Source organism: Salvelinus sp. IW2-2015, linkage group LG13, assembly GCF_002910315.2.
Source record: "Salvelinus sp. IW2-2015 linkage group LG13, ASM291031v2, whole genome shotgun sequence".
NCBI classification, from domain to species: Eukaryota; Metazoa; Chordata; class Actinopteri; order Salmoniformes; family Salmonidae; genus Salvelinus; species Salvelinus sp. IW2-2015.
In genome coordinates, this window is record NC_036853.1 from 14542331 (window position 1) to 14556539 (window position 14209).

Here is a 14209-nt window from a genome sequence, read left to right on the forward strand (position 1 = left end):
TATGCCAGTATTGTGCAAATGCTCTGAAGCCAATGTCAGTTATGAGATATATTTGGTAGACATACCTAGATGATTGAAAAGAGAACATACAGAGTGTCAGTATTCAGTTATGAACCAATTCAAAACTAGGTCCTGTTTTTGGCCTCTAAAGTCGTTCAGATCTACAGCAACTGTGAATGTGTTACATCAGTGATACAGTTACAGCTATGTGTTTTGAGGCATTTAAACCATTGGTATCGATGGTATGGGAGGCTATAGTGACAGCTTTTGGGTGGGGTGAGACACTGAGTGTATTCTTTCACATTTGCCCTCCATCCATGATCAAGGCTTGTACCCCTCTGTGTTTGAATTGCACAAATCCATACTTTTGTTTGTTCCTACTGAGTGAAAAAGAAGGTTATGTTTGTTAGGGCACAGAGAGCGCTCTCGTCTACAGCTCTGCCCTGAATCCATGGGCAGTCGCCCAAAACAAATTTGATAAATCTATTGGGAAAATGTGCTTTCAGATATGTTGAACATAGTGTTGCACCTGTGATATGTTGTTAAGGCATATCTTTGAGCTGAGGTGAAGGAGATCAGAGGCTGCTGGGTAATTAGCAGAATAGTTTTACATTTTACATTAAAGTAATTTAGCAGAGTGACTAAAGAGTGACTTACAGCAGTGAGTGCATGCATTTTCCCGTACTGGTCCCCTGTGGGAATCCAACCCACCACCCTGGTTTTGCAAGCGCCATGCTCTACCAACTGAGCCATAAGTTCAAGGCCACACTTCATATTATGTTAGTTGTGTCCATACATACAGTATTACTTGAACCCTCAACATTTGTCCTCACTGTGTCATAGATAAGACCGGTTTATGTAAAGATTTGAACTGAGTGAGTGGTGACACTGGCCAACCATCGCTGAACAAAGAGTTATTGATATTGTATCCATATGAACCTCAGTGTTTCAGTGGGTCAGGATATTTAATCATGATCTCTGATTCCGCTGGCATGCACAGACTATTGACTAAATTATGCATTTGTACAGCAACATGCATTGATTGTCCATTCTATAAATACTTAGGCCAAACATAGAATGATCTCTGGCCTTCTTTGCCCTCTCTACTGCCGTCTCTCTTTTTCCTATTTCAACCTCCATGGTGGCTAAGATTGTGGTTACATTTCTATTGAGAGGCAATCATCTGGACCATTAGATCTCCCACAGTAGCTGGTCATTTTGGCCAACCATAACAAGTACAGTGTGTCATAGAAGGGTGTTTTGTCTGTGCAATATCTTTATCACACTTTCACCAAACCTGTGCACGTGTTGAACTTTTCCTGATAAGTGTCTTTACTTTGAACCTTCAGACTTTCAAAATGTTGATGGCACTCAAATCTGAGGCGACAAACATCGTAAAAACAGAGAATATCTAGGACAAAAAAAACTTCAGATTGTGTGTAAAAGAATGCTAGACAGTATCTATACCTGAATAGTTTTTTTTCACCCTGACAGGTATGTCTGAGGCGAATCACTGTGTGATCACCTTGTTGTGATGAGACGTGATGGTGCTTTCATGGTGTAACATGTCATCCAGAGAACCCTGGCTCTAGAAATAAGAAAGCCTACAAATAAATTGGGTCATGCTTGCCATTCTAAAAACAGATGCAGTTCAATAACACATTGTGGCATAGAATACTTTTCATGTGTAAAAATCATCTTGAGACTGGTTGTCCTGTTTTACAACTGATTTTGATAACAAATGCATCCGTACTCATTTTGTGATGTGGCATTGTGGAATTCATATGCAGTGCCTTGCAAAAGTATTCAGACCCCTTGGATTTCTTCACATTTTATTGTGTTACAAAGTGGGATTAAAATGGATTTAATTGTCATTTTTTAAATGGATTCAATTGTCGAAGTGGGATTTTTAAAATTTGTACCCAAGATAAATAAACAACTCATAAGAAGTATTCAGCCCCTTTGTTTAGGCAAGTCTACATTCGTTCAAGAGTAAAATTAAGCTCAACAAATCACATAATAGGTTACATGGAGTCTGTGTGAAATAATATGGGTTGACATGATTTTTGAATGACTAATCCTTCCTCAGTCCCCCATACATACATCTGTCCCTTTCGAAAAGCTGCCCCTTAGTCAAGTATTGAATTTCAAGCACAGATTCAACAACAAAGATCAGGGAGCTTTTCGAAAGCTTCATAAAGAATGGCTGTGATTGGTAGATGGGTAACAATAACAAATCAGACATTGAATATTCCTTTAAGCATGGTCAAGTTTTTTAAAATGTGTTTTATTTGACCTTTATTTAACTAGGCAAGTCAGTTAAGAACAAATTCTTATTTTCAATGACGGCCTAGGAACACTGGGTTAACTGCCTTGTTCAGGGGCAGAACGACAGATTTTTACCTTGTAAGTTAATAATTATGTTGTGGATTATGTATTAAACCACCCAGACAAATCAAAGATACAGTCGGCCTTCTGAAGTGAGCTGCAGGACAGGAATGATACTGCTCAGGGTTTAATGGCTGTGATGGGAGAAATCTCAGGATGGATCAACAACATTTATTCCTAAATGACCGAGTGAATAGAAGAATACAAATATAAAGAATACAAATATTCCAAAACATGCATCTTGTATGCAACAATGCACGAAAGTAATACTGAAACAAGCAAAACAGCAAATTAATACACTTTTTGGCCTAAATGCAAAGACTTATGTTTGAGGGCAAATCCAACACAACACATCACCACTGGTGGTGGCTGCATCGTGGTATAGGTATGCTTGACATTGGCAAATACTGGGGAGTTCTTCAGGATAAAAAGAAACGGAATGGAGCTAAGCACAAGCAAAATCCTAGAGGAAAAATGACTTCAGTCTTCTTTACACCAGAGACTGGGAGATTAATTCAAATTTGAGCAGGACAATAACCTACAGCACAAGGCCAAATCTACACTGGAGTTGCTTACCAAGTAGACAGTGAATATTCCTTTGTGGCCAAAATACAGTTTTGAGAAAAAATAGCTTGAAAATCTATGGCAAGACTTGAAAAGTGCTGTCTAGCCATGATCCCCAACATCTAGACAGAGTTTGAAGAATTTTGAAAAGAATAATGGGCAAATATTGCGCAATCTTCTAGACTTACCTAAGACTCACAGCTGTAATCGATGCCAAAGGTGTTTCTAACATGTATAGAATTGACTCAGGGAGCTGAATACTTATGTAACGAATGTATTTTAGTTATTTAATTTGTATTCATCTTAATAAAATAAAATACAAATTCTTCTACTTTGACATTACGGAGTATTTTGTGTAGATTGTTGACAAGAAAATGACAATTAAATCAATTGTTTAATCCCACTTTGTAACACAATAAAATATGGAGAAATCGAAAGGGTCTGAATACTTTTGCAAGACACTGTAAATTGTATTGTGTTACTTGCTGGTTGTATAGAGATGTTTAAAGTATTGTTATCGAGTAGTAATACATTTTGTTGTTATATTGTTATGTGGTATTGCTGGCTCATGATTTGTCGTAATGTATCAGTGTAAGGTATTGGTGGCTGAATGCTGAATAAGTGTGCCATCATTGGAAAGTACAGCTGGCACACTGTGACAAATCGTGTGCTGGGAAATGGATTTACTTCAACACTGAACACAGATGTTAACGTGTTCTGGCTCATTGCGTTCTCGTTGTCCTACCTTGCCTAACTGCATAGAAGGGATAATGTGACTGTGGTGTGGCTTGTTCTGTGGGTCTCTGTAAAGGCAGGGTCGGCAAGGTTCCTTTCGTGATAAAGCCCATAACACTCCACTGACCGATTAGGCGTACCACAGTTTCGCGGGGCCCTCACGCAAGGTCTGAGCAATTCAACACATTTTGGCATGGGGCAATGATCTTTTTTTTCTCTCAGTTTTTGCAGCTAATCTCATGCTATTCTGCACATTTTGCCATGAGGCTGAGAGAAAATGTTGCTGTTTTAAAGCTAATTTCCTGTAATTCTACACATATTGCCATGAGCCAAAAAGAAAATGTTCAGTTTGAGAGAATTTTGCTTTTTTAAAGATACATTTTACAGATAATGTCCTGTAATTGGAAACATTTTTGCCATGGCTTATGACGTGTGCATATGTAATCTGGGGAAATGGTCTTGGAGTGTCTTGTCTACAACATCTATCCTGAATGTCAATCCAAAGTGCCTGTACTTCCATGCAGAAATCTGAGATTTCCTCTGATGATTTGCTAATTCTGAAGAAGCCCTAATATGATTAATGTGAGGCTTTGAACTCAGTAAAAGTGAAAGGCAGGCAGGTACCCTGCGGCTGGCCCTGGACCTGCTCTCCTCTCCTCCACTGACTACAGAGAACATCCTGTTCATTGAGACTAGGATTTAAGGATAAGTATCTGTTCACAGAGATACATTTAAAAAAAGACAGGATGGCATGATACTACCCTGACCAGTTTGCTGATAAGTGGGAGTGCATCAGTGTGGAGCATTGGTAGGAAGCTGAGTTGGTGTGAGAGTGAGGGGTACTTTTCTGCATTTTGCATGGTGCGGTTGGTTGGCAGGTGATTGGACCAGACCCTCTCTCTGTAAAATGGCTGTTGTTGTCGACTGATGATTTGCCATGCTGCTTTCCACCCTCTGGCTTTATTGACTCCCAGAAAAATGGGGAAGGAGGAAGAGTGAAGAATGGAGAAAGATAGAGAGAGAAGAAAGGAGACAGACAGAGATTCAGACAGACCCACAGACCAGTTGATATATTGGGGCAATTTTCTTTTTTGAACAAAGGGATGTGACTCCATGCCAACAAGGAGAGAGAGAGAGAGATTTGATTCTTATTATTTTCATATTGTAAATATCCAAAGTAAGCTTTGGCAATTTGTACATTGTTACATCATGCCAATAAAGCGAATTGAAAATTGAGAGAGAGAGAAAGAGAGAGAACAATTGTTGTGGTGAAACGGCACCAATAAACCAAAATGTGCTGTTTTTGTGAATGCCCTTGTGGCTCTGTAAGCAGTGTTAGTTGTTTTTCGTTTGAACCCCTCTAACTTTGAGCCAGGTGTGGCAGTTGGTGGCACCGGTGTTTGTGTACTTGCTGATGCATTATCACGGACGTGATCAATATTTCCCGGTACATCAATATGTAATGCACTCCTCCGCAGAAATCACCCACCAATAACCTATTGATCAGTCCCAGGCTGAATATACTTTTAGACTGTGTGAAAACAAACACAGAGGGGCAGGAAAACAACATGATGTATTTACCAAGTAAATCCCTCTTTCCATGTCTCTTTTTATTTGTGGTTATATCTCTCCCTCTTCCCCTTCAAGAATGTCATGGCCTCTTTTCAGAACCAGAGTCTATTACTGAAGAAGTGGAGAGTGGTGATAGCTCATACTGTGTCTCTCAGTCAGTTTGACAGTAGTGAAATGTAATGAAATGTGTAGAGTGGGCTGATCTGTCTGATTTTGTCTGGCCCATTGGTTAAAGGGCTGATACACTTCCAGTAATGAGATATTTAAGATCTAGCTCATATCAATGGTTTTCAATGGACTGATAAGAAACAATGGGCTTACACAAAAGTAATGGAATGAGGTGTTTTACTGTAACAGGTGTTTGCATTGGTAGTACTGTAGCAGAAATGTGTATTGAATCTTTCTCTCTCTCTCTCTCTCTCTCACACACAGAGACAGTGATGGACACGCGGACGGCCACAGCAGAGCTGGGTTGGATAGCGTATCCTGCCTCTGGGGTAAGAACACTCCACTTCATCTAGACCAGTGGTTCCCAAACTTTTTATAGTCCCGGGCCGTACCCCTTCAAACATTCAACCTCCAGCTGCGTACCCCCTCTAGCACCAGGGTCTAATCTTGTTTTTTTTGCCATCATTGTAAGCCTGTCACACACACACACAATACATTTATTAAACATAAGAATGAGTGTGAGTTTTTGTCACAACCTGGCTCATGGGAAGTGACAAAGAGCTCTTATAGGACCAGGGCACAAATAATAGTACAATAATAATCAATCATTTTGCTCTTTATTTAGCCATCTTACATATCAAACCTTATTTGTTCATCAAAAATTGTGAATAACTCACCACAGGTTAATGAGAAGTGTATGCTTGAAAGGATGCACATAACTCTGCAATGTTGGGTTGTGTCATTTTAAATCCTTTTCCACACACAGTCTGTGCCTGTATTTAGTTTTCATGCTAGTGAGGGCCGAGAATCAACTCTCACATAGGTACGTGGTTGCAAAGGGCATCAGTGTCTTAACAGCGCAATTTGCCAAGGCAAGAAACTCTGAGTGCAGTCCTATCCAGAAATCTGTCAGTGGCTTCTGATTAAATTACATTTTCACAGAACCGCTTGTTGCAATTTCGATGAGGCTCTCTTGTTCAGATATCGGTAAATGGACTGGAGGCAGGGCATGAAAGGGATAACGAATCCAGTTGTTTGTGTCATCCGTTTCGGGAAAGTACCTGCATAATTGTGCACCCAGCTCACTCAGGTGCTTCGCTATATCACATTTGACATTGTCCGTAAGCTTGAGTTCATTTGCACACAAAAATCATACAATAATGGAAAGATCTGTGTGTTGTCCTTGTTAATGCAGACATAAAAGAGCTCCAACTTAATCATAGCCTCAATTTTGTCCCGCACATTGAATATAGTTGCGGAGAGTCCCTGTAATCCTAGATTCAGATCATTCAGGCGAGAAAAAACATCACCCAGATAGGCCAGACATGTGAGAAACTCGTCATCATGCAAGCAGTCAGACAAGTGAAAATTATGGTCAGTAACGAAAACTTTAAGTTCGTCTCTCAATTCAAGACAACGTGTCAATACTTTTCCCCTTGATAACCAGCACACTTCTTTCTGTATGTTGTAAAAGTGTTTCATGGTCGCTGCCCATATCATTGCATAATGCAGAAAATACACGAGAGTTCAGGGGCCTTGCTTTAATAAAGTTAATCATTTTAACTGTTGTGTCCAAAACGTCTTTCATGCTGTCAGGCATTCCCTTGGCAGCAAGAGCCTCTCGGTGGATGCTGCAGTGTACCCAAGTGGCGTAGAAAGCAATTGCTTGCACGCGTGTTACCATTCCACTACTGTATGTCTCCCTGTCATGGCTTTTGTGCCATCAGGACAGATATCGACATATCCATCAGTACAGATACCAACATATCTTGATCGCCAAAGCCCATTTGATGTCATAAAGCTACCCAGTACTTTAAAAATATCCTCTCCTGTTGTCCTGGTTTCCAGTGGTTTGGATGGCTTCCTTCATTGACCCCCCATAAACGTAACGGACATATACCAGGAGCTGTGCCAGGCCTGCCATGTCTGTTGACTCATCCAGCTGTAACGTATTTAATTGACTGACTTGTATGCAAAGCAGTAATTGTTTCAAAACATCTCCTGCCATGTCACTGATGTGTCGTGAAACAGTGTTGTTTGATGAAGACATTTTCTGTATAGTTTCTTTGGCCTTTTCCCCCAGAATTGTCCCAGCCATATCGGCGGAAGCAGGAATATTTAAGTCCTACACAATAGTATGGGGCTTGCCTGTCCTAGCCACTCGGTAGCTCACCATAGAAGACCCTTCTAGCCCCTTCTTATTAATGGTATCTGTTGCTTTTATACATGTCTTGCTACTCAAAAGTCATCTTTATTCACGCTCAGGCTTATTTTTCAAATTGTCATGTTTCGTTTCTAAATGTCTGCACAAGAGTGAAGGTTTCCCGCAATAGAGTAACGGTTAATGTGATTGGATGTTAATTATTTGACTAGGCTACCTGTATTTGACATTGTGTTGTTATTTCCCTGAACACTAAATGGTTACATTTTATTTTTGGCAGTGAAACGAGGATACTCAGGCGAGAAAAAAAGCTCACCCAAATGTATAACCTCGTTGGAAAATATAAATGTATTGTTTGAAAATTTGAAGGAAAAAAATGTAAAGAAAAGAAAATTGCCCGTACCCCCGACTGCCTTGCGCTTACCCCTGGGGGTACGCATACCCCAGTTTGGGAATATCTGCTCTACACTAGAGTTGCTTGTTATGTCACATAAACAAAATTTAGTTGAACTATTAGAATTCTAGCACCATGAAATGCCGGAGCGATTTCTGCATCGTGCATCTAAGGAAAGTGAAAACACTTCTGGGGGTTTCAGTGCATGTAAAAGGCAGCATCAAAACTCGAAAAACGGTTATCTCATACAATCCATGATTTAGAAATGCAAATGGTTTATAGCCTAAATATTGATTGATGATAAGGATCTATGCAGAATATTTCTGTAGATTTCTACCTTTTTTTCTACCTTTTTTTCAATACTTTATTTATACAGATTACAAACAGGAGAGGCAATAACTGGTACATTTCGTTTGAAATTTACCCACTCAACCACACAGCCACATAGTAAGAAATTATTCTGGGGTTAATTGAAATTGACAACAACAACAAAAAATAACCAACATATACTTTATAAAAATTAATGCAAGTCATGCAGAGCCCGTTGGCTAGTGGTAACTCACCCAGTTTAGACACCTCACCCCTCTCCCCACTGAAGACCGGGGTTAAATTCCTTGCTCCAACATTTTCATCTCTTTCTCCCACCTATCTGCATCTCTGTCATTTCAGAACTATCTCAATAAAGTGCCAAATACCCCAAAAGTATATTATATTTGATTTGTTCATTTCATTTAAACAAAACAATATAAGAATAAATCCAACATAATATGTTGGTCAAAATGTAAGTGTCTTTCATAACCAACGAGAGAACATTTTGTGATTGAACTCATTGGAAGTCTGGTTTTTAATCACCTTGCATTTCCTATCTTGCTAAGTGACTCTGTTTTTAGAGGATTGTGGGTAATAATAGTTTTTTTACTTTATGATTCTTGTCACATGTTGTATGCATGTTTGAAGAAAGAGAAGAATACTTCTATGTTAGTATTAAGCTTGTTGTGCCATGATGTGTAATTGACAGAGGTGGGACCAAGTCATTGTTTCACAAGTCACAAGTAAGTCTCAAGACTTAGCACTCAAGTCCCAAGTCAAGACAAGCAAGTCTGAGTCAAGACTCAAGTCAAGACCGTCAAGTATCGAGTCAAGTCTCAAGTCCTAAACTTTGAGTCCTAAACAAGTCATAATGTGCTCTTCACCAAATGTAATACCATTTCTTATTTTTAACAAGAGTAATAGTATATTACATTTACGCAAATCATGAATGCTTCTAAAAATATCTATATATTTATTACTTTCCAAATAAACGTTATATTTCCATGGAAATACATGGGTAGCTGTAACGCTCGTCTTCCTCCTCGTCTGAGGAGGAGCAAGGATCGGACCAAAATGCAGTGTGGTTTGAATACATACTTTTTTATTATGTAAACGAAGACGGAAAACACTTGATAAACTACAAAATAACAAAACGACGTTAACAGACATGAACTTGAGAACACATAAAACATGAACGCACGAACAGGTAGGAACAAACGAACGAACGAAACAAAACAGTACCATGTGGTGAAACAAACACAGACACAGCAACAATCACCCACAAACAAACAGTGAGAACAGCCTACCTTAATATGGTTCTCAATCAGAGGAAACGTAAAACACCTGCCCCTGATTGAGAACCATATCAGGCTAGTTGAATGAACCCAACATAGAAACACATAACATAGAATGCCCACCCAGCTCACGTCCTGACCAACTAAACAATACTAAACAAAGGAAATAAGGTCAGGAACGTGACAGTAGCCATGAGAAAGACACACCCCCCCAATAGTGATCGACTATCGAGGATCGCTATGGGGCGCAATCGGGCGATGTAGGCTTGCACACAATTGCCCAATCATATCACACACACACACACTCTCTATGTGTGGTTACAGTAGGCTAACATATGTCAATGGTTTTAGGAACAGCAGTAACAACAGGCAGGATTTAGGCTACCAGCTGCCTAGCCAGTTGTAGCTCAATCTTGGATGCAATGATCATGTTCCCACACTGACTAACTGTGTGGAGGCTTATTGATTTAACGTTATGCTAGCCTACATGATACACCAGTAAAGTAATAAAATATATAGCTGTTGGCTATATTAGCCACGACTTACCGTTCTTTATGCAGCTTCAAATGTCGAACAAAGTTGGAAATTGTTGAGCCTCCGTCTGTAATTTTCTTCCTGCATGTTTTGCAAGTTGCAATCCATTTTTTGTTGATACAGCGTCGTCTTTATATCCGAAAATAATAATTTGGGGTATCATCTTTCCAAGGGCTCCATCTGAATTCACCCGCCGACGTTCCTCTGCATTGCCACGCACAACTTTTTCTCAGCTGGCACAATTTGATTGGCTGCTGTCCTATTCAAACTGTAATCCGTTAAATTAAGAGTTGATGCGCCGCACACTTTTTTAATAGCATCATTTTAAATGTTTGGGCTTGGGGAGGGTATCAAGTCAGGTCAAGTCATAAGGCTCAAGTCCAAGTCAAGTCACGAGTCATTGGTGTTAAAGTCAAAGTCGAGTTGCAAGTCATCATACTTGTGACTCGAGTCTGACTCGAGTCCAAGTCATGTGACTCGAGTCCACACCTCTGGTAATTGATAATGATAAACGGATATCAAAACCGTCAGGCAAATTGACATTCAATGAGGACAGCACCCATTCCCACATTTGTGATTGTCAATGGAAGAGGCAAGTGTAGAATCCTGAATTCTCGCAGCCAGGTAGTGCTGGTGGTTTCAACACTGCTTGACAATGCCTGCCAAAATGGTCAATTATCAAATTCAGAAAACAATGTTAAACATTAAGAAGTTAAGAAGAAACACTTTAGAAGAAGAGATCTAATTCTGTATTAGACAGGATTCAAAACATAATGGTGTTTAAAAGCTTTAGAGAGAGGAAACAACATCAAATGAGAAGGTATCTAATTCTGCTCTAAGCAGGGCTTGAATCACCTAAATAGTTTTTCAATCTTTTCTTTTAGTGCTCCCAGTCACTGGCAAGGTGTTGCACAACACTTGATTAAGTGGTGTTACAACACACCATGTAATGTTTCAAAATATCTCAGGATTATGTGTTTCAATACTCCAGTAAAGTTAGGTTTTCCTCTCTTTGAAGATGTTGGCAGCTCAGTTGCCACTAGTTTTGGGTTTCCAAAGCACTTCATGTTAACAGTGTATTGTTGATAATTCCACCCTGAAGGATGTAGTTACACACATTGGTTGTAATTTGATGCTTAGTCTAGGATATGTAATTCTTCAAATTTAAATTGTTACAAAAGCCACAAACAATGTCATTAAATCCCGGTTAACAATAAAACACTGTTAGGCCTAGTTTTCCTTGGTGAAGGAAAGTCACACTCAGTGACACTGAGTACACAACGCCAGTGCAGAGCTCAGAGCTACCACATTGAAGATGCTATCAGAGGAGACGATGACCCACTAGCATTGTGGAGAGGAAAGGAATGTTGTTTTCCACTCATGGCCAACGTTGCCTGAAAGTACCTGTGCATCTGTGCAACAACCACTCTGTCTGAATGTCTTTTCAGTACAGGAGGCAATATTGTCACTCAAATATTGTCACTCAACACTCACTAAGTCTTCTAAAACCAGAAAATGTGAATATGCTCGTTCTCCTTGCCAGAAACCTTTAGGTAGACCTAAGACATGCTAAAAAACAACTAGAACTTACTGTTCTTTATTGCAATTTATTATTTCATTTTAAATGAAGCCTATATTAAAATCCAGATGCATATTTTTCGAAAGACATATCCTATAGAACAGGCTAAAATATTTTCAAAGAAACTGGGCATAAGATGTTGATTTATCCGTAGTCAATGACATTGGAGCACTGAAGAGGGGCTTTTGCTTTTGCTCTCCTAACAGGTGCTGCGGTGACGTAGTGTCCCCATGAGTGATTGCACCATAAGCCAATCACGCGCAACAAGAGAAGACCAAAGACACCTACGCTCTGTACTTTCCTCTGTCTGCCCCTCCACTACAGAAAGCACATAGCGAGGCTAAAACAGCTGCATTTTGAAGCTGCCTTACTCAACGAAAAATTTACCAAAACAATAATACAATGGGAAAGGGACCACGTATGCTTCATTAGATCAAGCAATTATTTTTAATAAAATGATTTTTTTTGCTTACTGATATGATATATTGTTGTGACATGAAATAATAGAATTGCATGCACATCTCCTGGATATTGGTGTGGCTCTGTTTGTTTTCTATATTTCCTAACTCCTCATTCATACTGTAGGCGCTGGCTGGTAGCCTGGTTTAGAGTGTTCTGTGCCATGTTAAGTGGGGAGAGAGGATGTGCATCCGCTGTGTCTCATGCAATACCCCAAGGGTATACTTTAGTCTGAGCACTCTTAGATTCCAATTTCAAGCTTGCCAAAAGATTAATTAAAACGCTTAGATCTCGCTCTGAACAATTAAGTTCTACTTATGTGCTACAATAAGTGAAACATTAAACATCAGAATTGGTCAAATCCAGAGGAGGAAAAGAAATGCCAGAGGTCCTTATTTGCATGATCAGTTGTGAGAGCATTAACGTGCCATTTTTTTACACTCAAGATTAGATTCTGTTGATTATATGTACATGTCATTAAGATTAATTAAAATTCACAAGACAGTGCCATATTCAGATTGACAGATTGACATTGATAGTGATTTAAATTGCATTTCCAAATGATAGTAAGTCTCATACTTGATCAATTCACACGTGATGATTACAGAAACTGATTCTGTTTTTTTTATATAGATAAAAAGTAATTTAAACCTGTTTATTTTACAAAATGGAAAATGAATAATGTTCTGCAAAATTAGGCGCATTTAGGCCCTTAGGGTTTGCTGTTTATGGGAATTTAATTAGTGAGATTAATTTAAATGAATATAGATTATATGCAGCAATATTCAAATTTATTTTACAGATGAATGATCAGCAGCAACAGGAAATGTGAAAATAGTTCATGACAATTTTTGTTGGAGTTGATACATTTTTCGTAAGGGAAAATCTAGTTTGAAATTTTAAATTTAAAAATACAAACTTCAGAAACATTTTAAACACCAAATACACTACCATTTTTTATTTCCTGCATTTTGTTGCAGAAGAGTTCTCCTGCAACAGGGTGATCAAATTGAGATCCTACATCTCTAATTGGGTGTGGTTTCAGACTGCCCCCTGTCAGCAAGTCATTTGGGCTCCCGAGTGGCACAGCAGTCTAAGGCACTGCATCTCAGTGCTAGAGGCCCTGGTTTGATCCCGGGCTGTATCACAACCGGGATTGGGAGTTCCATAGGGCGGTGCACAATTGGCCCAGCGTCGTCTGGGTTAGGGGAGGGGTAGGTCGTCATTGTAAATAAGAATTTGTTCTTAATTACTGACTTGCCTAGTTAAATAAAAAGTCAATAATATCTTTGACATTATGATGAAACAGTTTTTTTTTAATTGTCCCTCTCTCATTTTCATCAGGTACTCTGAGTAAAACCAGCGTTTTTTTTATAGTCTTCTACTCCTATGGACACTGAGTCCCTATAGACAACAGAGGGAGATGAGGAGATAGCAGGGGTTTTCAAAATTGTAGGTTATAAAGTGAAGAACAGTGAGGTTTCTTCCTTCAGATAAATTGAGTGTGTGGTGAAATACAGGCATGACCCGGAGCTAGATGCTCTGTTAGATTAAACGTTTAGTGGGTCAGAGAGAAACAATGAATTGAGAAGATTGAACTGGGCACTCGTGTGATGGTGTGTACGGGATGTACAGAGATTTGGGTGAGTGTGGGAAAGAAGTGGGAACAGAGGAGACTGCCTGTGGAGCGCCTGTACCCCTCCATCATCCCTCCATCCTCTGATCCACAGGGAGAACTCGCTATGGAGTCAGAGTTTATCCCTCGCTCACATTCCCACCACACTCCTCTACACCTATCCTTCTTATAAAGTCTGCTCTTCTTTCTCCCCGAAAATATGCATGACATGGATGTGGATCATTACTTGTTTAACCTGGGGATGGTGTAATAGAATCTAAAGTTAGATTAGACTCTTGTATCTGTTCCTGATGCTACACAGACATTTATAGCCAGGTTCTAACTTCAGTCAAGAACCCACTGCAATTGTATCTAATATATTCTACCATTACATACAGTACATACTATAATTCATTCAGTGACCAGTTTATTAGGT

General features: G+C 39.4%; 1 protein-coding gene across 1 annotated transcript in view; it reads left to right on the forward strand.

Annotated features, from left to right (window-relative positions):
* LOC111971844 (ephrin type-B receptor 1) overlaps positions 1 to 14209 on the forward strand; it is a 170218-nt gene that overhangs the window by 36305 nt on the left and 119704 nt on the right. Inside the window, exon 2 of the mRNA XM_070446360.1 lies at positions 5692 to 5756. Coding sequence (XP_070302461.1) covers positions 5692 to 5756 — 65 coding nt within the window. The remainder of the gene's footprint in view (positions 1 to 5691; positions 5757 to 14209) is intronic.